General features: G+C 42.8%; 1 protein-coding gene across 1 annotated transcript in view; it reads right to left on the reverse strand.

The window, feature by feature from the left end:
• inpp5f (inositol polyphosphate-5-phosphatase F) overlaps positions 1 to 14,613 on the reverse strand; it is a 209,877-nt gene extending 195,264 nt beyond the window's left edge. Inside the window, exon 1 of the mRNA XM_060842076.1 lies at positions 14,355 to 14,613. Within this exon, the coding sequence (XP_060698059.1) occupies positions 14,355 to 14,511 (157 nt within the window). The 5' untranslated portion in view covers positions 14,512 to 14,613. The remainder of the gene's footprint in view (positions 1 to 14,354) is intronic.
• Between the last annotated feature and the right edge of the window lie 9,928 nt (positions 14,614 to 24,541).

Genomic DNA, 24,541 nt, shown 5'->3' on the forward strand with positions numbered 1-24,541 from the left:
CCCTAATGAGGTAAATAAATTGTAAAATTAACCAACTTAATTCAGTGGGGTAGGGCAGGGAGAAATCAACTCTGGAGGAAACAAAATGAGCAATATTTCAATGATAAATAATCCCAACACCTCTTAAGCTGAATTTTTGTTCAAAAGATTCAGACAATTTATTGGTATCTATCCTACCCCTACCAAAGTAGAACTGCACCTCCTGAGTCTGTACCAGTCTAAAGATCAAACTATTTCCATCATACATCTTTACATTATGTCAAGCAAGTAGACTTCACCTCACTAGGGTATTTTTTTAAAAAGAATTGTTGGAAGGGTCACGGTAGAAGGCTCGTTTCAGAACATACAATGAAATATAAAATTACAATACCATTACGTCAATTTCATACAGCATCTGTCACTTTCTTGGCCTCCAGAATTTCTTTTTAAGAAGCTAATTCACTGGTCTACAATTTACTATAACAGGAATATAAGCTCAGCCTTGGTTGAGTTTGAACCCAACAGATAGTTTTCTCTGTGACAATCTGGGATCAGAGAAAGGAGAGCAAGTAACAGCGCTTCCCTTCAAACAGATCCAAGGATGGCGAAATAAAAAGCAAATTCACAAATCGTAACTCAAGAGTCAAACGTACAGCACAGAAACAGATCCTTTGATCCAACTCGTCCATGCCAACCAGATATCCTAAATTAATCTCGTCCCATTTGCCAGTATTTGGCCCATATCCATCTAAATCTTTCCTATTCTTATACCCATCCAGTCACCTTTAAATGTTGTAATTGTACCAGCCTCCACCACTTCCTCTGGCAGCTCATTTGATACACGCACCACCCTCTGCATGAAAAAAAAAGGGAACCTAAGGGGCAACTTTAAATCTTTCCCCTTTCACATTAAATCTATGCCATCTAATTCTGGACTCCCCCACCCCAGGGAAATACCTTGTCTTTTTACCATCTCCATGCCCCTTCTGATTTTATAAGGTCACCCCTCAGCCTTTGACACTCCAGGGAAAACAGTCCCAGCCTGTTCAGCCTCTCCCTCTAGCTCAAATCCTCCAATCCTGGCAACATCCTTGTAAATCCTTTCTGAACCCTTTCATGTTTCACAACATCCTTCCTAGAGACGACCAGAATTGCACAAAATATTCCAAAAATGGCCTAACCAATGCCCTGTACAGCCACAAAGTGAGCTCCCAACTCTTATACTCAATATTCGGACCAACAAAAAAAACTTCATCTAAATTTAATAGCAAAATAGGAGGGGTAAAGGGAGAAGGGTAGATCAGAGTAAGGACAAGAGGAAGAAAGGAAGGTTTAATTTCTCAACTTACAAAGCCTCAAATAATAAGACCCCGCACAATCTTCAGAGCAACTGCTTTGGCAGTAATTAACACCACAATGGCCAGAATAACCTTGAAGCAGACATTCAGGATGCTATTTTTGAGAAACTGCTAACCACCACAACGCAGGCAGCAGCAGAGACTTCCGAATTAAATAGCATGTCTGTCATCGTGTAAATGCCACCACTGCTTCAGGCAGTGAGCACCATAATCCTCAGTGATACTCTGACAACAAATTATAGCCTAACATCTAACATTAACTTTAAGTAAACTTTTTTTTTATTAATATGGGACTGATTGCCTATCCTTATCTGCCCTTAAGATGGTGAGCTAGCTTCTCGAACTGGTTCAAGACATGTTGGATAGGTTCTGGATTAGTGGTGCTGGGACAGCACAGCAGTTCAGGCAGCTCGGATGTGCTCTTCCAGCACCACTAATCCAGAATCTGGTTTCCAGCATCTGCAGTGATAGGTAAAAACAATGTTCTGTAGGTTGACCCACAATTCCCAGAGGGAGGGAATTCCAGGATTTTGACCCAGTAATAGTAAAGGAACAGCAAATGTATTTCCAAGTCATGATGGCAAGTGACTTCATGGAAAATTTGCAGGCGAGGGTGTTCCCATGTAGCTGGTGCCCTTGCCCTTCGAGATGGACTCATCCAGGGGAATATTCCACCAGACTCTGACTTGCACCCTACAGACGGAACAGGCTTCAGGGAGTCAGGAGGGGACTTACTCGCTGCAGTATTCCAAGCCTCTGACCTGCTCTTTAACCACAGTGCTTATATGACTAGTTTCTGGTTGTTGGAGGTGGTCACTGGCTGGTAATATTGGGCAAATGTTACCTACCATGTTGCAGCCAAATCTGGATTTTATCCAGACTTTGTTGCAGTGGAACATGGACCGATTCAGTACCTTAGGAGTGAATGGCGCTGAACATTGCACGATCCCCAATGCGACTTTCTAATAGACAGAAGATCTTTGATGAAGCAGAAGATTATTTTAACAAAGTTACACGGATTCATTTGGTTCCTTTCGGAAACAGACATACTCCATAAACTGTTGTTCTTAGGAATATGTTCTCAGAGTTCCAACCTTCAATCTTGCATGAAGCGGGCAGGAACAAGAATAGACCATTCAATTCAATTATTGTCAACCAACTCCCCATTTCTTCCTTTTGTTACATTGTCTGTCACCGTGTACAGAGGAACCTTGATTACCTGACATTTGATTGTCCAAGTACTGGATTAACCAGCAAGATGACAAGCTTGGCTAAACTGTGTTATCCAGCATTCAATTAACCGAATGAAATACTCCCCGCCCGTGTCCTTCAGATAATTGAGATTTCTCTGTATTCTCTTTCCCCATCCCCCACCACAGTGGGACTGTCTGCTCTTTCAAGTCTGGTGGTTAAATACACTATTGTTCAGCCATTCTCCCATTCTGGTAATTTAATCTTAACTATCAATACCTTTTCTGCACCAGCATTCTATATCCCCTGGTGCTTCAGTCACCAGCCAGGGAAAACACCTCATTACATCCAACCTGTCACACCTAGTAAGAATTTTCAAAGTCATATCACATTCTTCAAGACTAAGGAACACAGACCCTGTTTCCTCATCTCTCTCTAAGTCAATTCCACATCACAGGGATTAGTGTGGCGAGGCTCAAATGCACTATTTCCAAGACAAATATACTCTTAGATACAGGAGGCCAAAATGGTACATATTACACCAAGTAAGGTCTCATCAAGCCTGCATACAGTTGCACTAAGTCTTCAGTTCGGTTTTGAAAAACTCTTGCAATAATGGGAAACACTCAGGATTCTATGATTCTACAAATTAAGAAAACAGAGTGTGGAAACAGGTCCTTTGGCCCAAAGGCTTCACACCAATCCTCTGAAGAGTAACCTACCCAGATCCATTCCCCTACCCCATTATTCTATATTTACCCCTGACTAATGCACCTAATCTACATATCCTTGAACACTATGGGCAATTTAGCACGGCCAATTCACCTAATTGCTTGCTGTGATTACATAGCAGCTTTCAATGAGTCATGACCATGAACACTCAAATCCCTTTGGACCCCTGCGCTTCCAAACCTCTCACTTGTTAGGAAATATTCTTCCTTTGTGCTTTCTTGTTACCCAAATGAATAACTTGACACTTATTCACATTTTCCATCTATGTTCTAGAGCATTCACCTCCCCTATCCTGAAGTCACTAAATCTTTCAACTTACACTCCCAATGCATTCAGTCATCAGCAAATTTTGAAATTTTACAAATTGATCTCTACATTCAAATTGTGTACATACACTGTGAACAATGTGGACCTAACTGATATTTGCAGTGCCCCAAATCATAACGGCCTGCTATTCTGAGATTGATCCATTTATTCCTACTCCCTGATTTGGCTGCCAACCAATCCTCAATCCATACTAATATATTACCATTGATCCATGCGCCATGTTTAGTTTAATTTACCAAACTCCTTTGAGAGACCTTAGAATAAGCCTTCTGAAAATCCAAATACACAACCACCTCTGGTTCTCCTTTAATCAATACTAGAAGTAATATCCTCAAAATTCAACAAGTTTGTTGACTTTGTCCAATTTCACTGATCTTTTCTAAATGTTCAATTATCACGTCTTTCAAAATAGATTGTAACATTTCCCCCCATCACTCACGTGGACCAAACAAACGGGGTTTATCATTTTTTATCTTCCCCACTTCTTAAATAGTGGGGCCACGTTTGCTAATTTGTAGGAACCTTACCAGAATAGATAGAATCTTAAAGATAACCAATGCATTCACTTTCTTTTAGTCACCTCCTTCAACACAGATGTAGGTCATGTGGTCCAAGCTGATTGATCAATCACGTCCAAAGATGTGCAGGTTAGATGAACTGGCCATGCTAAATTGTTCAAAGTGTTCAGGGACGTTTAAGTTAGATGCATTAGTTATGGGTAAACTTAGTAGAATGGGTGTGGGTGGGTTACTCTTCAGAGGGTCGATATGGACTTGCTGGCCTGCAGGGATTCTACAATTGAATGTTAACTGCTCAAGCACCAACTCTTACTAAGATTAATTGGTTTAATTTCCTCAGTCTCTCAGCATCATTTTGTTTCAGCCACATTCAAGAACCTGAAGCTTCAGCTCTGGAGAGATTACAAATTAGATTTACCACCAAGGTTTCAGGGATGAGGAATTAATTATGCAAAAAGAGTCAAGGGCTGTCCTTTGAACAGATAGAGCGAATGATATTTGATTAGCAATTTAAAACCACAAAGTGTTTAGAATGGAAAGTAGTTTCCTTTATTTACTTCATGTCTAAAGGATCAAAAAACTCAAGGGTACAAGTTCAAAGGTCATTCACACAAAAAAATGGAACATAAGGAAATAAAATCAGGACAAAGTGTCAAGATTTGGAAGGCATTGTCTGCAAGATTCAACAGTAGCCTTCAAAAGACGATTGGATAAATCCTTAGGAGAACATTTGCAGCAGAGTGAGAAGAACTAGGATTGCTCTCAAAGCAGCAGCAGTATTTTTACTGCCCCCTTCCAAAATCCGACAGGATCCAGGGATCACTGTTTAAACAATGTTCTGCAATAATAGAACAGGATTTAAACTTCCATGATAGGTTTGGTTTGGCTTTTTTGACAACAGCAAGGTCTTCACACTCCGAAATTCTTCAATTCTGGGGCAAGGAATAAAACAACGTGTCTCAGGGCAAGGATCTCACAAAAGATGACTTCGGACTGAAATCCGAACAAAAAGAAGCCTAAGATATCAATGAGGTATATGAAGATGGCCCAACTAATTTAAGTTTTAGTTCCAACATTACATGGCATCTTTCTTGATTTAAGGTGGCAGGTCAGAATTCTGTAATTTTTTTGTCACATAGCTCCAAACAGCCAGCCCCTTATCACAAGATAGCTGCTCACAAAATGGACCCCAGTCAAAGTTTATGTCTGCAAAGTGAGGTTTTCAAAGTCCTCTGATGAAACTCTTGAAATAGATGCCTTGGTTCCCACCTTGCCAAACTCATTAGGCCTTTTCTATTCAGGATCCACTTTGTCCAAGTCAAAAAAAGTACAGGGATCATTCAAGTCAGTGTCTGTACAGGTAAGAGAGGTCTCTGGATGGTCCCACTCTCCTGCTTTCTGCCCAAATGCGACAAAAACAAGATGATCCTGGTTTCTTCCTCCCTTTACACAAGAGTGTGGTGCATTCAGATTGCAGCAACTCTCAGGTACTCTGTCTATTCTTCCTAGACAAGTTTGGACAGGGAGCATCAACGGGCTATTGAATTACTGAGACATTATAGATAAATATAACCCATTCTCACCAGAGGCTTGCCCACACTGCTTGATATTCTTTGACTTCTGAGCAAGATTGCAAATGAACAATGACTTGGACCTTGTGATTCAATAACAGAACACTGAGGTATTCTCTGCTGTTGAGATCCACAATAGCATCAGGAGTTTCTGGTACCCCAGACCAATACCTCACCAGAAACAGCTACTAGACAGTAGGGCAGTTAATGGCATAGCAGCACGAACGGTCTGCCCAGATTAAGTTAGGGCAGCTCCCAGCAGCCTCAAAACTCAATAATAGAGAAAAACAAGAGTCTTTCAACCACTGGTCCTGTTCACACATGCTCCTCCATTCACCCTCTTCAAAACAACTCACCCTCCCTCTAAATGTGTGTTCTACATGTAGTCAATACAAATGAAGGTAATGGCTGAGCAGAAGATACCCTTGCTGTTGTTACCCTGGAACAGCCCAATCAAAATCCACTTCACCACAGACAGGAAATCAAAGCTATCATTGTCTGTCAGGTTGGGCACTGGTTCTACCCATGAGCCAATGGGGAACTCTTAAACACAGAGTCATAGAGATGTACAGCATGGAAATAGACCCTTCAGTCCAACCCGTCCATGCCGACCAGATATCCCAACCCAATCTAGTCCTACCTGCCAGCACCTGGCCCATATGCCTCCAAACCCTTCCTATTCATATACCCATCCAAATGTCTCTTCAACGTTACAATTGTACCAGCCTCCACCACATCCTCTGGCAGCTCATTCCATACACATACCACCCTCTGCATGAAAAAGTTGCCCCTTAGGTCTCTTTTCTATCTTTCCCCTCACCCTAAACCTATGCCCTCTAGTTCTGGACTCCCCCAATCCCAGGGAAAAGACTTTGCCTATTTATCCTATCCATGCCCCTCAATTTTATAAACCTCTAAGGTCACCCCTCAGCCTCCAACACTCCAGGGAAAACAGACCCAGCCTGTTCAGCCTCTCCCTGTAGGTCCGATCCTGGCAACATCCTTGTAAATCTTTTCTGAACCCTTTCAAGTTTCACAACATCTTTCTGATAGGAAGGAGACCAGAATTGCACACAATATTCCAACAGTGGCCTAACCAATGTCCTGGACAGCCACTACATGACCTCCCAACTCCTGTACCCAATACTCTGACCAATAAAGGAAAGCATACCAATTGCCTTCTTCACTATCCTATCTACCTGCGACTTCACTTTCAAGGAGCTATGAACCTGCACTCCAAGGTCTCTTTGTTCAGCAACACTCCCTAGGGCCTTAGCATTAACTGTGTAAGTCCTGCTAAGATTTGCTTTCCCAAAATGCAGCACCTCACATTTATCTGAATTAAACTCCATCTGCCACTTCTCGGCCCATTGGCCATTTGGTCAAGATCCGGTTGTAATCTGAGGTAACCCTCTTCATTGTCCATTACACTTCCAATTTTGGTGTCATCTGCAAACATACTAACTGTACCTCTTATGCTTGCATCCAAATCATTTATGTAAATGACAAAAGGTAGACGGCCCAGCACCGATCCTTGTGGCACTAGTCACAGGCCTCCAGTCTGAAAAACAACCGTCCACCACCATCCTCTGTCTTCTACCTTTGAGCCAGTTCTGTATCCAAATGGCTAGTTCTTCCTATATTCCATGAGACCTAACCTTGCTAATCAGTCTTCCATGGGGAACCTTGTTGAACACCTTACTGAAGTCCATATAGATCACATCTACTGCTCTGCCCTCATCTTCTTTGTTACTTCTTCAAAAAAACTCAATGAAGTTTGAGAGACATGATTTCCCACGCAAAAAGCCATGTCGACTATCCCGAATCAGTCCTTGCCATTCCAAATACATGTACATCCTGTCCCTCAGGATTCCCTCCAACAACTTACCCACCACCTCAGGCTCACTGGTCTATAGTTCCTTGGCTTTTCCTTATCACCCTTCTTAAACAGTGACACCACGTTAGCCAACCTCCAGTCTTCCGGCACCTCACCTGTGACTATCGATGATACAAATATCTCAGCAAGAGGCCCAGCAATCACTTCTCTAGCTTCCCACCGAGTTCTCGGGTACACCTGATCAGGTTTTGGGGACTTAAGTGCCTCATTATCCATGAGCATTGTATCAAATTAGTTGGAACGAGATGGATGAAGGTCTTCTCAAAACTTGCTGCAAATCCAAATAAAGCAGATTGGAAACCAATTCCTTTAGATCCTTAAACAGATGCTTTCCACTTTCCAATTTCAAATTCAGCAAGTAGGAAAAAGCTTAATTGGCTCTTCTGCCCACTACTTTAATGAGCTGTTACATTAGTTCCACCGATAATCATTGGTGAGGGGTTTAAAAACAACCTGAAAAAGAGATGTTATGACACACCTTTGGCACAGGCGAGTCTTGAACCGAGATCTTCTGGTCCAGAGGTAGGGACACAATCACTGTGCCATAGAGCCACTGAACTCATTTCACATGATGCCTCAACAAGACATTGCAGAATAATCAACACCCTCAAAGACAGATCCTACCAAAGGTAACAACAAAAACATTCAAATCAGTTGTAGCCTCTACCAGACACAGGTTTAGAATAGCTACACATCATAGATCAAGTCAAGCCTGCGACATTCCTGGCCACTCTGGTTCAGCTATGTTCTATCAAAGGAACTGCACTGTGATTCTAACAGCCTTGTGCCAGAATTTAAAGCAAGTGATCACTTGTCTGTAACAAGAGGGATGTGAAGAGCAATGGGCGAGTACAGTAATTAAAAAAGTTACTTTTCCCTTTAAACCGATATTCACAATTTTCATTGTTTACAATTGCTGTATTGGTCAACATATTCTCCCCCCATTCTTCCAACAAAATCCTCAATTTAATCACCATGCTGAGAAAAATAATTTGTAAAAAACATCATATAACTAACAATTTCCCATCACATGTGGCATGTCATGAGCAAAACGTACACAGCATGTGGATAACCAATAGGTTCAAGATTAAGCATATCATATCCAAGGAAGTTCCTTTAAAGGGCAAAGTTTTTTTTAAAACAGGAAATGAAGTTTGTTAATTTCCACTTCATTGAATATTACATTTGTGGTGGTACCCAATGCTTCATATCTCTGTGCAGGGTGCCTCAGTATTGACACCTATTTGGAAACAAACTACATTAGGTATTTAATGTTAATTCTTTTTCATGTTGCCAATCAACTGTGTCACAAGATTCCAATGCAGCACATGTTTGTAGTGAGGCAAATGAACTGTAATGAATGTGGGGCTGCAAATCACTGCTGTCTCGCAGGTTCAGCTCTGTGCTCTAACAGTGCTCCAAAACAAACCATCCCTTTGAAATGCTCTTGCACTTGGAGATCCAATTCGATCCCCTCAACATTTTATTATAATTAGAAGCTCAAAATCACTAAAATATATTTAAACCAGTAAAAACAATCCTTGGTGATATCTTATCGTAGATGTAGCTTATCAACAGAAATAATGTGAATACCATAAATGCAGAGGCACATTCCCTTAGTTAACTGAGGCCTTGGGCTCTCCGAAATATTGCCAGAATCTTTCATAATTGGAGTACAAAAAGTGTGTCTACTTCAGTGGAACACTGTCAATGTAGTCAAGGATAGTTTCTTTCTCTCCCTGCCCCCAAGTCACTCATTTTTCCAGCCAATGATACCTTGAGAAATGAAAGGGTATTTTCACTGAAATGTCAAAGAACCAATGATAAAAGTACTCATGCCACACTTCCTTTGGATGTTCTGGGTGGATTATCAGCAGTGAAGCTATGCCATCTCCATTTACTCGGTGCCCATCAATCAAAATATAACATTAAACACAAGGTAAAGCTCATGATCCTTCAGGCATACATCCCTAATTGTTCCTAAGGTGCTGAGCTGCCTTTTTGAACTACTGCAGTCCACTTGGCGCGGGAGACCCACACCGCCATTACATACAACCCAGCAACAGTGAAGAAATGGCAATACATTTCCAAGCCAAGACGACAAGTCGCTTGGAGGGAAATTTGCACGCAGTGACAAACAATGGCGAAGGGACTCAGTGTTTACAGATCCAGTATTTATTCAAGGCAACTGCTTTGTCCTGGATGGCATCAGGTTTTGAGTTTTGTTGGAGCTGCCCCCACCCCAGCGAGTGGGGAGTTTTCCATCACATTCCTGCCTTGTGCCTTGCAGATGGTGGGCAGACTTTGAGGAGCCTGGTGAGTTACTCGCTGTAGGATTCCAAGTCCCTGTCAGTCATCAAGGCCAAGTCACAGCATTTATTATACAGTTACAGGAAAAGATATCAAATCAAATTATTATATAGATACCATTCTGCAGTCCACCTAAGAATTTGGAAATTTGTAGGGTTCAATGAAGACCACTACATCGAGATAAACTATGGCAATTTTGGACAAATGATTTGTCCAAAATACATAGAAGACACTATTCAGTCCCAACACAGAACTTGAATTTTTAAGACAAGCAACCAAAGCCTTCAGGAAAAGTAAGTCATTGACCTGCCTTGTTAATTATTACCCACTCCAGATGATGCCCGACCTGCTGAGCCATCCCAGCGTTTGTTTTATTTCCTTCAGGAGACACTTTCCTCAGCTGAACATGAGACTGAAGTTATTGCCACTCGAGCCCTCCCGTGGCTTTTCCCCCCATTCCAAATGGAGTGAGTTGTTCCACATTTCCAAGAGGATACACCAATCAGGGCTCTTTTACAAATGTAGAGTTCTGCACTATGACAGGACAGTCAAAACAGAGAGGCAAACTATGCTCCCTTTCAGAGGAGTCAGGTGCTGTTTTCTGATCCTTTTAAAGTTTCAGAAATATCAGACAGCCACTTTAACAGCTGTCAAACCAAAAGTACACAAGGTAAGTGAGAGTTTAGGGTGTCAGCTGCTCATTACGTAGGGTGCCAGGGGCCTGGTACATAATACTGTTCAGCACAGGGAAGGATGGGTGGGAGTAAATCAAGTCTGGCAGGGGCAGGGCTGGGTGGGTCAGGTCCCAGAGAGTATGTCAGGTCAAGGTCTTTGGTGGAGGGTCAGAGAAATGTTTGAGCGAGAGAGAGAGTTTGTTGAAGGTGAGAGTTAGGTATGGGATAAACTGAATGATTAGTCAGGAGGGTAAAAAAAACCAACAAAATATTTTAGTCTGATTTTTCCAACAAAGTATTTTACCTAATTTCATCAGAATTCTCATTCAGAAGATGACTTTTAGAGAACTTCAAGCATAGAGGAACTGCTCAGTGGAATCTTTAATTCCCTAGCTATTCCTTCAGAGTCTGCTACCATGGATATGCCACAGAATTAGTGCATGCAACTCTTCTCCATACCCACAAAGCAACTCTGACCCATAAGGGGAAAAGAAAATCCCATGCCCAACTAAATTCATGAATTCTCCAGCTCCTCTGATTACTAGCAAAACCAAAGCTAAGCAAGTCATCAATCCAACACTAAAATGTAAATAGATCCTAACGGTACATAGGATCAATCACAGGACCATGATTCAATGTCATAGCCTGTCCAGGGAACACAGCTCTCATATGCTGCAGTACTAGCTTTCCCATGGAACTTTCAACAAAGCTTAGTTTTAAATTTAAGAGATTGAGATACACTCAATTGGAGAAGGTGAGACACAGCAATCAAATGCAAAAATGTCAACTTCTTTTGCACTGAACAAAAAGAATGTGTGAAGCCTGTTATTTGTGAGTTGTGCCAGAATGAAAATACTTTGGGCATTCCTTCACAGATTGAATGACATTTTGCTCAATCATCCACTGGTTTAATGTAAAATGTTCCTCAAAACACATGCTTAAAAAGAAAACTGGCTCACAAACAGATGGCTGAAATAAAAAAAACTAACCAACTTTGCATGACTACATTGAGACTTCTGGTTACCAACACAGACACACCTACATAGCAACACTTCATGAGCTTCCTCCTCTGATGTCATAGCAATCCCATAGGTGGATTGCAATTTACCTTTGGGAAAATAGTTCTTGGCACCAACCCTTCTGAAAATTGAACAAGAACTAACAATAGTGTATGGTTTAAACACTTTACAAAATGGAAAGCTTTAGAATTTTAAACAATGCATTCTTATAATCAAAGCAATCTTCAATATTTTCACTTTCATTGAGTGAAAATCAGCACACAACACTGTCTGCCCACAAGCAAAGCAGAGAACAGAAGTTATCTTTTTTAGAGGACTGAAGAAATAAGTTACTACACAAGCTCTTTGTCTAAATTGTTCAGATTGAAGTTATTGCCAGATATATTGTACTTCACTGGTTGGAGAGCACTCCACCGGACAATAGCTGCGAGCTGTAACCTGCTCACTCCCATACAGTATGTGCTCAATGCTAGATGGGGAACAAGGGCACACCCCTGGTGGTAGAGGAAACCATTACATAATGTAGCTGTAGCATGCTACAGGGAAACAAAACAGCACAGCTCAACAGTGTCAGTGTCAAAAATGAAACAAGTAGTCTAAAATTCAGGGATTGTTCCTTTATCAGAACTGTTTCAAAAGGAACACAGTCTGCAACAAAACTATGAACTCATTTTCGTCATTGAGATTTGTGGTGTCCTAGCGTTTTGCCCTTTAAGCTCAAGAGTTCCAACACTTGCTGTTTTCTCTCCTTAAAAGCAAATAATATTTCTCTTCAACAGAACTAAAACACTCAGCTGTTCACATCACTGAAGGGTAGTCAGTTACAAAATGACAACATTGAAAGTGAGCCTGATCTCTTGATTTAACATTCTATGTACTGTTTAAGAGTGGGTCAAACTGAAAACTTAGAATTCTCAGGTCCAAATTTTTCTGTTCAAAAATATCTGGTGAGGAAGCAGCATACACACAACCTCACTGCAAATGTGTGACTATGATCACCAGTTATAATAAAATGCTTTGCTCATTCCACGGGGAAAATCTACAGCACTGCATTAACATTCCAATATGAAAAAGTCTACTCTGCAGATATTTTCAATTTTCTCTTCAGAGTTCACTTGCTAGCTAGCAAATTCAAAAGAAATTCAACTACAGTTGAAAACATAGATAAGACATGAGAACAGAGAATATTAAATCGAAATTGTTTCGAAGTGATGCCAAGAAATAATCCTTCCTTTGCCAGAAACCCCTGATAGCAAAAAAGATAGCATTTACTGTTTACTTCAAATCATTCCAAGACTTTTGTATTTCAAGTACAATAATAACTCTTTAATAAACTGAAAAATTTGCCTTTCTAGCAACAGTACATCGATGTGAAAATATGAACAGATTTAAACATTAAGTATTTGAATGCACTTCAACAGAAAAGCACCTACATTTACACTTATATTTGTTACTTCTTCTCACATGTACACTATTTAGTTGAGCACCTTTACCAATAGTTTAAAATAACATTAACTAAGGGAGACCAATGATATTATCAAAGAACAGAAATACACAACATTGAGAAATATCTCTTCGTAGTCCAACACAGACTGGAAATTTCTTAAAGTTGCAGGCAAAATATGCAGATTATGCATCTTTTCACATGGAAATGGTGCTTAAATTTAATTTAATAAATAACTCAGGTTGTTAAATTTAGTATAATACAAGAGCAGGTTGACAGATTTTCAGCAGTCAATAAAATTACAGCATTCGGTTCTGCTCACGAATACCCACCAGCAATACTTAATCATAGCAAAGTCATCAAACATCCAATGCGATATATTCGGGGACACACAAAAAAAGCAGGGGGTAGATATCGATTAACTCCCAAATACCTGGCTTGCTCTGAACAGCTGTTCTGTCCACAATGAAGATGCAAACTCCTCTTGTTCAAAGAGTCTTTATCTATCTCCCTGTTTTATTGAAATTGTGAGCAGCACAAGTTCATGCTGGAGTTAACCTTCTGAAACACACCCATTGGAAGCAGAGGGAAAGGAGAGAAAGCCAGAGAGCAAAAACAAAAGGAGTGAGAGAAGCAGAGCGGGTCAGGATGCAGAGGCAGTGAGCACAGGGAAAGCAGTGTGTGTGTTGTGGGGGGAGAAGCAGAGAGAGTGTTGTGGGGAGGGGGGGGAAGAGAAGCAGAGAGTGTGTTGGGGGGGAAGAGAGAGAAGCAGAGAGTGTGTTGTGGGGGGGGGAGAGAAGCAGAGAGAGTGTTGTGGGGGGGGAAGAGAAGCAGAGAGTGTGTTGTGGGGGGGGAAGAGAAGCAGAGAGTGTGTTGTGGGGGGGGAAGAGAAGCAGAGAGAGTGTTGTGGGGGGGGAAGAGAAGCAGAGAGTGTGTTGTGGGGCGGGGGAAGAGAAGCAGAGAGTGTGTTGTGGGGGGGGGGGAAGAGAAGCAGAGTGTGTGTTGTGGGGGGAGGAAGAGAAGCAGAGAGAGTGTTGTGGGGGGAGGAAGAGAAGCAGAGAGAGTGTTGTGGGGGGGGGGAAGAGCAGAGAGAGTGTTGTGGGGGGGGGGAAGAGAAGCAGAGAGTGTGTTGTGGGGGGGGGAAGAGAAGCAGAGAGTGTGTTGTGGGGGGGGGAAGAGAAGCAGAGAGTGTGTTGTGGGGGGGGGAGAAGAGAAGCAGAGAGAGTGTTGTGGGGGGGGGGGGGGAAGAGAAGCAGAGAGTGTGTTGTGGGGGGGGGGGGGGGGGAAGAAGCAGGAAGGTGGTTCAGGTAAAGGGCAGCCGGGGGTACTCTCACCGGGTCTGACTTGCAGAGAGCCGTCCTTTCGGCTGCACCACAGCGCCTTGTCGCCGCTCTGCACGATGTAATGGTCCTTGGCTTGGAAAAGCTCCATGGTTTCGGTATCAGCGGCTGCACATGGTGAAGGAAGCGGCAGATCCGCCGGAGCGATCATGGACTGAGTCCCACTTCCCGGAGAGTGGAGGAGGAGGATCGCGGAGCCCGGCTCCCGGAGCGCCACCGTTCCGCCGGCACTGCGCCCCTCCTTCTCCCTCTCTCCAACCCCGCCGGCACTGCGCCCCTCCCTCCGTCTCTCTCCCTTCACTGCGCCCCTCCCTCTCTCTCCGCCCCCTCCCTCTCTCCGCCCCTCCCTCTCTCCGCCCCCCCCCCTCTCTCCGCCCCGCCCTCTCTCTCCGCCCCGCCCTCTCTCTCCGCCCCTCCCTCTCTCCGCCCCTCCCTCTCTCCGCCCCGCCCTCTCTCTCCCGCCCCCCCTCTCTCCGCCCCGCCCTCTCTCTCCGCCCCCCTCTCTCCGCCCCGCCCTCTCTCTCCGCCCCCCTCTCTCTCGCCCCCCCCCCTCTCTCCCGCCCCTCCCTCTCTCTCCGCCCCTCCCTCTCTCCGCCCCTCCCTCTCTCCGCCCCGCCCTCTCTCTCCGCCCCCCCTCTCTCCGCCCCGCCCTCTCTCTCCGCCCCTCCCTCTCTCCGCCCCCCCTCTCTCTCCGCCCCGCCCCCTCTCTCCCCGCCCCTCCCCCTCCCTCCGCCCCCTCTCTCCGCCCCTCCCCCCTCCCTCCGCCCCTCTCCCTCTCTCCGCCCCGCTCCCTCTCTCCGCCCCTCCCCCTCTCTCTCCGCCTTCACTCCGCCCCTCCCCCTCTCTCCGCCCCCCCTCTCTCCGCCCCCCTCTCTCCGCCCCTCCCCCTCTCTCTCCGCCCCTCCCCCTCTCTCTCCGCCCCTCCCCCTCTCTCTCCGCCTTCACTCCGCCCCTCCCCCTCTCTCTCCACCCCTCCCCTCTCTCTCCACCCCTCCCCCTCTCTCTCCGCCTTCACTCCGCCCCTCCCCCTCTCTCTCCGCCCCTCCCCCTCTCTCTCCGCCTTCACTCCGCCCCTCCCCCCCTCTCTCCGCCTTCACACCGCCCCTCCCCCTCTCTCCGCCCCCCTCTCTCCGCCCCTCCCCCTCTCTCCGCCCCTCCCCTCTCTCCGCCCCTCCCCCTCTCTCCGCCCCTCCCCCTCTCTCCGCCCCGCCCCCTCTCTCCGCCGGCACTGCGCCCTTCCCTTCGCTCCTCCTGCGCCGCTCCCTGTTTGCTAGTTTCCTGCAGCCACACATGATCCGTTGATTCTCCTCTTAAAGGAGACGGTCACCTCGCCCGGGGGTAGCTTCGCATAAAATGGACTTTGTCCTCATGTATCAGCAGCAAAAAAGTTCATTAATCCTCAGTGGAAATTACCTTTGCAGTTTTGTATTAGGAATGTTGCCCTAACCTCACCAGAATAACCCTCTAAACCTGCACTTCTCCCCTCACTCCTGATTTTAATCATTCCATCCTTGGTGGCAATGTTCCTGTGTCCGAAAGTCTAAAAAACCATTGCTAACAGTTCCTGTCATGATCATTTTTTCTCTTGATAGGACACTTAATAAAAGCAACCTCATTGTCCTAATAACTCCCAATGTCAGAGCAAACACCCTGGAAAGGTTTTACAAGATTGAAGGTACTATTCAGGATCAGTGATTTGGTGCTGATTTTTCTATACGAGTATGGATGAATGATTTTATTGTCATGTATATTTTACAGTTAGAAAAACCGTAAAATAGAGTGAAAAGCTTTCCACTGTAGGCATGATTCAGTGCCATTTAGGATAATTTTAGGAATTAAAAAAAGATATAGCTTTCAGATAATCCAGTAATCTAATATTCAAGAGACACAAGTTAAAATCCCATCCCAGGTACTGGAGGAATTTAAATTCAATGAATTAACAATAACCATAATTGATTGTGTTCTTTTAAAACTCCCATCTGGTTCACTGATGTCCTTCAGAAAAGACACTCTGTTGACCTGAACCTGGCTGATAATAGACAATAGACAATAATACCATATGGTTCATTCTTAATTGCCCTTGGACATTGCCAAGGAAGCCACTCAACTGCAGAGGTGTATCAACACCTGTTCAGGGCAATTAGCAATGGACAATAAATATTGGCCTTAATGGAGACATTCACATCCAAAACTCATTTTAGGTTCAAAAATTGCAGTCGTGTTGTCAATGAAATATAGTAAGATAAAGTAAAGTGAGAAGAGACTGCAATGGGATATTAACCTTGGAATTGACAGACGTGGACCAAATGGCCTGTTGCTATGGAAAAAATTCAAAATAACTCCATGGTCCGATTTTCAGCAAATTTTGGAATGTAACAGGAGAGCTTTAGCAGAGTCCAAAGGAGCAGCCCTGCAGACACAAACACAAGAGGTGAAGGAGTATGATTAAAATCACATTCCCCAGATCTTCAGCAAAGGATCTTTTCCTCCTGCCAGAACATGGTACTGACTGTCACACTAGAAGGTCAATGTCAGTTTCTGCTGACAATCCCCACCCATCCTGGTTGGTTCAATGTTGGATTTGGAGAATGCATTATTTAATAAGAAAGTGGCTGTTGTGCATTTAGCATACAGTAAATTAATTTGAGGATCACTGTTTATCATGATTGAATCAATCAGGTTGCATCTTCACTACATGCTAGAATTTTAAAGTCAATATTTATTTTCAGGATGCGGTTAATAATGATGCATTTCTTGCCTACATGACATCAAACATACAATGTATTTTTAAAAGTGGTACAATTCATCATGGTGTGTTCAAATCAATATTTTGTGAATAAATTGATTCAGTCCGTTTCTAATCACAAAAAGCTGTAAACTGAAGGTTTTACTTGTTCTGTATTTCTAAAATAAATCCAATTTATAACACCTTTTGATGAGGATACTAAGCATGATGACAGATAAGCAATAATGTAATGGTACACCTGCAATCGGGCAGTTTAACTGAAGAAAGAAAACTTGTCCTGATAGCACTGGAGCAATCTCACAGTGACAATGCTCCAGTGGAATCCAAAAGTTTTACTTTTAGGTTTAGTGTTTAACAGGGGAAATAGGAGCAACATGGATTTCAGTAAGATGTGGTGGTGGAGGATCCAGAACTTCAGTCTCATCTGTACATTAGCAAGATTGAGTTGGGATTCTGAAGATTGACAGTACTGCATTGCGAAGGTGGCAGGGTCTTATGGAGTTCCTAAAACCCAACAGCACTGCTGTGTTTGTCATTGGGTATTCGTAGGGAGAGCCAGAATTAAGTTGATGCCTCACACTCTAATTCACTACATGACCCTGAGTGATTCTGGATTAGTGATGCTGGAAAAGCACAGCAGTTCAGGCAGTATCCAAGGAGCAGTAAAAGCTTGATGTAGGGCTTTTCCAGCACCACTAATCCAGAATCTGGTTTCCAGCATCTGCAGTCATTGTTTTTACCTCGTTGATTTTAACCCTACTGCAAATCCTCTTGCAAGGATGCCTGCCTTGAAGAAGTTTTCCTCTTCTCTCTACAAGAATCTCAGGGAGTCCCTCTCCCACTGCAACTCCCAGGTCATTTCCTCTGCCCTGAAGCTCTTCAACCATGTCCTGAAACAGACTTGCTACCACAGCCACATTTGCTTCCTCAGTGCCTGCCTCAGTAACCAACTCATCCCACATGGACTCGGGACCACCTTTAAAACAGTAGAGTTCAGATCCGAACAGGACACACATTACAGACTACAGATTCAAAAACACCAGCAACAGTTCTCCAAGATCCTCCGCTCCACGCTCGCAGCAATGCACCAGCACCTAACCTCTCGACAGTCAGCCATGCCTCAACTGAGGGCCACACTCTCTCAGAATTGCAAAGGACCCCTCCTTTACTATATCCTCAAGAGAATTCATTTAAAAGCTGTATTCCTGATAAAAGGCTTTTGCCCAAAACGTCGATTTTATTGCTCCTCGGATGCTGCATGAACTGCTGTGCTTTTCCAGCACCAGTAATCCAGAATCTGGTTTCCAGCATCTGTAGTCATTGTTTTTACCTATGACCCTGAGTGAGAATCATACACCCAGATCAAAGTACAGGCCAACCACTAGGCCCAGTATTGTGACTGTGGCCAGCCCTCTTTTGCTTTCTCAACACAGCATCAGCCCTGGAATATTGACCAATCTATAATAGAGATGTGGCTCCCTCTGTGGGCATGTTACTAAAATGCATCTACACAGGCAAATGTTGACGATTTGCACTTTCAATGTGTTACTATGCCTAATTGTCATTTTTCTTTTATGTTAGGAAAAGTTATATGTGGAAAATAATAACGTATTTGCTAATGCTGACATAGAACACAGCAAAATTCTTAACAGTCATATTATCAGAAAGCATGGAATGGTGTATGACTGGAAACAGCAATTATTAGTAATTTAGCAGAACAATGCATTCTGAAAGGAATGATTCAATTTATTCGGTTACGTGCTTTAAAATTGTTCTTTTTTTGCTCCATCTTTCCCATTTGGGAAATATTGAACTAGTAATAAATGTTGCAGGCATATATTTGTAATACCAAACTTGTATTCAGAAATGAAATTGGAATCTATGTATTAAATACTTAAGCATTCAGAATTTAAGCAAAAGCAGAAACTGATATATGGGTTTATGTGTACTGGGAACTGTTTGCAGTGGCATAATACATGACATTTTATAGCTGGGAATTTGATTCAAAACCAGTCTAGACTGAAGGATTGAAAGTCTGCCTCTTGGCTACAGAAACCTATGTTTAATGGTTTTAGGCAGTAACAGTCCATTTCCAGTGGGCTACAGCATACAAACCTGCTCCAAATTTAACACCGGTTTTGGCAGCAGTAATCTGAAACACAAAAGGATGATTGCCATGTGTATATGAAAGAATGCTCTACTGGTGTGGTAGGCTGGTGTAGTTCTTTGCTGAGGAGGGAAAATTGGGTAAGGCCAAAAAACCCGATTTGGTGATCAGTCAGTTAACCTGTGCTTATTCATTGTGACACAGATGCTGCCTGTTCATTGAAGTCATAGAAGCATGCAACCCAGACTAAACATGCCATTGAATTGCTACATCCCTCAGGAGGGTAACCACTGTCACATCACCCTAACCCCTGGAGGAGAAGGTTGCCAAGTTTACAAAAGCAGTCACCGCTGAGGCTTTGGCAAAAGCTCAGTGGTAACCACTGAAGGTGCTGAGCATATTCAGGTCCAAGTCTTTCTCTCATATACCACTTCCCATTATTCTACAAATCATTCCAGTCATCTCAAAGGATGGTCTTGTCTTCTCTCAGCATTCAACCTTTCAGGGCTGTCACTCCACCAGAGCTAGAATTTGACTCTGATCAGATTCTTCCATTGTGTGTTTCTATATCTATAAACTAGACGATCATTGGAAATAGCTTCTATTGTAAGAAGATCATTATCAATCTCATCTTGTTTGCATAGCTATTCCTCTGGAGCCTTGAATATACCAGACATCTTGAGCAACGATCTGTGTCAAGAGTGTGCTTAGAAAATTAGTCTTTCATTCAATTTCACTTGCCAGTAGCCAAAGTTCACATTAAGGTGAGTGAAGTTTTTGTCTTTGCAAGTTGTGGCAAAAAATCTTCAATGGCTGGCATTGTATAGTGAGATCTCTCTAGAGGTTTGTTTAGATTCTTTGAATGGATCCATACTCTCAGTTTTCCAGGTTATTTCATCGCAATTATTCTGCTTGTTCATTCTATAAGAGTTTCTTTTGTATTTCAGTCTTTTCTGCTTCTTCTGTCAGAGGCCACTGGAACTTTCTTAGGCAATGTTGAATATTCTCCAAGAGGACACTCTGTTAACACATCATTGTACTCCTCTCGGATCTGATCCACAGTCAATGCTTTAATGTGTTTAATCTCTTGGCACGTTGATGGTTACCAGCCCAAGCTTTAAACTTGCTCTGCCTGAGATGCTTGTCTGTTGCTTGCTCTCTATTACCTGATACTTCAGACCTTTGTTCTTGTCATTGCATTGGGCCCACAATGGACTTGACTCTAATACCATCACACATCATCAACTTTACCTTCCCAGGATTCAATGTTGTATCATGTTGAACCACTTCATACAGAGCTGTGAAGACCATGATGTTGTGTAATATGTATATGTTAGTAAAAGTAATCCCAGTTAGATGTGCCTCCAGCCCAGCAATAACGTTTTAAGCATTTGTACTTATGCTTGCTTTTTTTTTAACCTTGCCAAATTGAGGAATTCACTGGATAAAAGGGCATAAGAAATAGGAGCAGACACAGGCCATTTGTGCCTTTGAGCCTGCTCCAGCATTTAGTAACATCATAGGTGATCTTACATCTGAATTCTATCTTTCTGTATTAGCCTCACATCCTTTACTACATTCAGTCCCCAAAAAATGATCAATCTCTGTCTTAACAGCAGAGCATCCACACCTGCCTCAAATAAAGAATACCAAGGAGTTACAATCTTTTGAATGAGGAAACTGTTTTTAATCTCAGTCCCAAATGATTAACCTATTATTCACTGTTACCTTGTGTTCTAAATTCACAGCCAGAGTAGTCGTTTTCTCAACTTCTACCTTAGCAATCCCTTTGCAAAGTCCAATATCCTTCAAATAAATCTTCTCTCTTTCTGCTAAACTTCGCAAAATAGACCAGATCTTTGTGAGAAGATTTGTCGCTCAGGTGCTCGTTGTTGTGGTTCTGTTCGCCGAGCTGGGAATTTGTGTTACAGACGTTTCGTCCCCTGTCTAGGTGACATCCTTGGTGCTTGGGAGCCTCCTGTGAAGCGCTTCTGTGATGTTTCCTCCAGCATTTATAGTGATTTGTCTCTGCCACTTCCGGTTGTCAGTTCCAGCTGTCCGTTGCAGTGGTCGGTATATTGCACATTGACCTGGACCCAATATATCGACCACTACAAGCAGCAGATTCAAACCACTACAAATGTCGGAGGAAAGATCACAGAAGTGCTTCACAGGAGGCTCCCAAGCACTGAGGATGTTACCAGGACAGGGGACGAAACGTCTGCAACACAAATTCCCAGCTCGGCGAACAGAACCACAACAGACCAAATCTATTTAGTCTCTCATTTCCCTCAACTCGCCTTTGTTGCACTCACTAACAAACTCCTCGTTACCATAGTTGGATCACTTTTACATGTGGAATTATTGTGCCTTGAAAGGAATGCATATGTACCATAAATTGTGCACTGGTTTTTCATACTCACCATTTCTTACGACTCTTATCTTTTTATGTAGTTTCCCAACGTATCTATCAACACGCCCATCTAACTATATGCTTGGTTCTGGTTTAAGATTCTCATGTGAAATTTAGTTCAACTTTTTTTTAAAAATCTATCATATTGCGGTCATACTTCCCCAAAGGTGGATTTACTCCACATTCATTCATTAAACTTCTTCATTGCACAATACTAACCAAAATATACTAACTAATTATTCAATAATTGGTTCCTCAACATGATGGTCTAGAAAAGTATTGTGTACATTCCACGACTTGTCTTACATTCCATCGCTGCAATATTTGGTTCGCTTAGTCCATATGATGAATTAAAACCCCTGTTGGCCATTCAATATAACCTTTGTTACATACACATCTAAGTTTTCTGAATTCAACTCTGCCTTACTGTATAATTACTATAGGAAGACTCATAAACAACTCTCAGTGGTGTTTCCCTGCCTCTTGCTGTTACTGTGCATATGTGTATGTATACACATGTGTATGCATGTGAATGAGTGTGTGTATGTGTGAGTGAGAGAGAGACAGAGAGAGAGAGGCCATGTGCGATCTTTTATTTGTCCTGATGCTGCAGAGAGGGCCTCCATGCCAGCTGCAACAATATCCACCTCACACAGTGGGAATGCCAGCCAGACTTCAGTACAAACCCTTCCATTGAGGTGGCTCACCTCATCAGTCTGTCACTGGCGTTAATATGACTGGACTCCCAGAAACCTATTTCTCTCACCAAAGATACTATCTGACCTGATGAATCTTTCCAGCATTTTCTGTTTTCTTCCTCATAGTTTGGCCTACATCTGACATTGTGGCATGGAGTATAAGAGTGAGGAGGTAATGCTGGAGTTGTACAGAGCCTTGGTCAGGCCACAACTGTGTGCAGTTCTGGTCAGCGAACTACAGGAAGAATGTGATAGCACTGGACGGGTACAGAGGATGTTCACCGGGATGTTAACTGCGATGGAGAAATTGAGCTATAAGGAGATTATGAGGATGAATAGGAGCACAGCTGTTGAAAATAAATTTGGATGAGCATTCCAAATATCATAACATTCAAGGATATGGGGCAAGTTCAGGAAATCAGGATGAACACACTTTTAGTGATAGTTACATTGGTACAAATTCAATGGGCAGAAGGGCCTTTTCTATGCTGTGTGAATCTATGGTAGTCCTGAAAATTGTTGGACAGAACGCCTCAACATATTCAATGATTGTCACTTCAGCTCATGACTGAGAACTGCTGTTTAATTAGCAGCTAACGACTGCAGTGATAAATGTTAGTCATGGGCATTAATGCTGCATATGTCAGCCAGCAGTTAAAGCAGCCAACTGTTGCTGTGTTAGAATTACTGGTGGAAAACCCAGCTATGAACAGCAACACTGAACTCTGCTGTTCAAAACATGTACATAGTCTGACTCCTCCAACTCCAACCAATGGGCCAAGAACAGTATGTCTAATTGTGCACATCTCCATAGTTCATTTGAAAAAATGCCAGAGGTTACATTTTCTGTTGTGACAAGGGGCGAAAGAGCAGAATGATGATCAGTGATGGAAGGAACAGACATCCATCTGTTTAGATGTATGTTACATTTCTGCTGAGTTCCAAGATACTGTCAGCTAAAATCTCATCCAAGAGCTAAATACATTGGAATAATGTACAGCTAACTTTCCATCCTAACATTCGTCACCTGACTATCTAACGTAAGTTGCAGAAAAGCTGCATGTGCAGAGGCATTTTAGACATATTCGACCTTTTCAATTTTACTATACACTTTGGCTCTTGTGTTGTATTTTCTTGTATTTCATATGTATGTTTTGTAATTAACTATTTTTGTCAGAAATGGATCGATCAAGGTGAAAGTGAGTGAATATTTATTTTATAATATAACACTGCAAAGCTGATAGCAATGCTGAAAATGAGAGGACAGAGGAAAGCAACTCTTTGACTGGAAGAGACTAGGTGCTGGTGTGGACTGGGTTGGAATGACCATTATTCTAAACCTTTTATTTCTTTATTTTATAATTTATTCCTATGATCTGAAATGCTGGACTTGTTATTTCTTTATTTTGAAACATTTTTTTCTCTAAGAATTTGTACTTAAGGATCTTTACCTTTGTAGCTAAGATTGTGCCATAAGTGGCAACTTGTAAACTTTTTACCGTACTTATTTGAGTGCATGTGATGATAAAGCAAATTCTAATTCTTACTCAAAGATGATTCAAATGCTATCATACTTGCCCTGAAGCACAAGCTACAGATTACAGAATGCTATTCAACAGGTCATGTTAAAGCTAGTGATGGAGTTTGGTTCTGAAGGCCACCAGTAGAGTTTTTCTAGTTTAGGTGGCAGATGATAAAAGAAGATATGCCAGTAAGGTTGACTGTAGCTGTTTCCAGATTGCCTGCACTGAATTCATTCCACCAACTGTACCTATCTTCAAAAGACAGTAACTACACCTGGTCATCCCATTGTGTCAGGCAATGGAAGCCTGTATGAGAACCTATGTCAAGGGCTTCGAGAAACCCATTATAAAGGGACCACAGCTCCTGTCACAACATTACAAATTTCTTACGGAAACACGGCACCCATGGACTTGGACTGGAAACATTCCTCGTCACAGTGGACATTTCAGCACTGTACACCAGCGTCCCCATGATGATGGCATTGCTGCAACAGCCTCAGAACTCAGTAACAACAACTGCCAATCTCCGAGCACCCATCCTACAACTCATCTGCTTCATCTTCGGCCACAACATTTTCATCTTCATCCAGACACACAGAACAGCCATGGGGACCCCAATATGCCAACACTTTCATGCACAAGACTTCTTTACTGCACAGGACCTCCAACCAGCACTGTACACCAAATATATTGA

The sequence above is a fragment of the Hemiscyllium ocellatum genome, chromosome 22 (genome assembly GCF_020745735.1).
Source record: "Hemiscyllium ocellatum isolate sHemOce1 chromosome 22, sHemOce1.pat.X.cur, whole genome shotgun sequence".
Taxonomy (NCBI): domain Eukaryota; kingdom Metazoa; phylum Chordata; class Chondrichthyes; order Orectolobiformes; family Hemiscylliidae; genus Hemiscyllium; species Hemiscyllium ocellatum.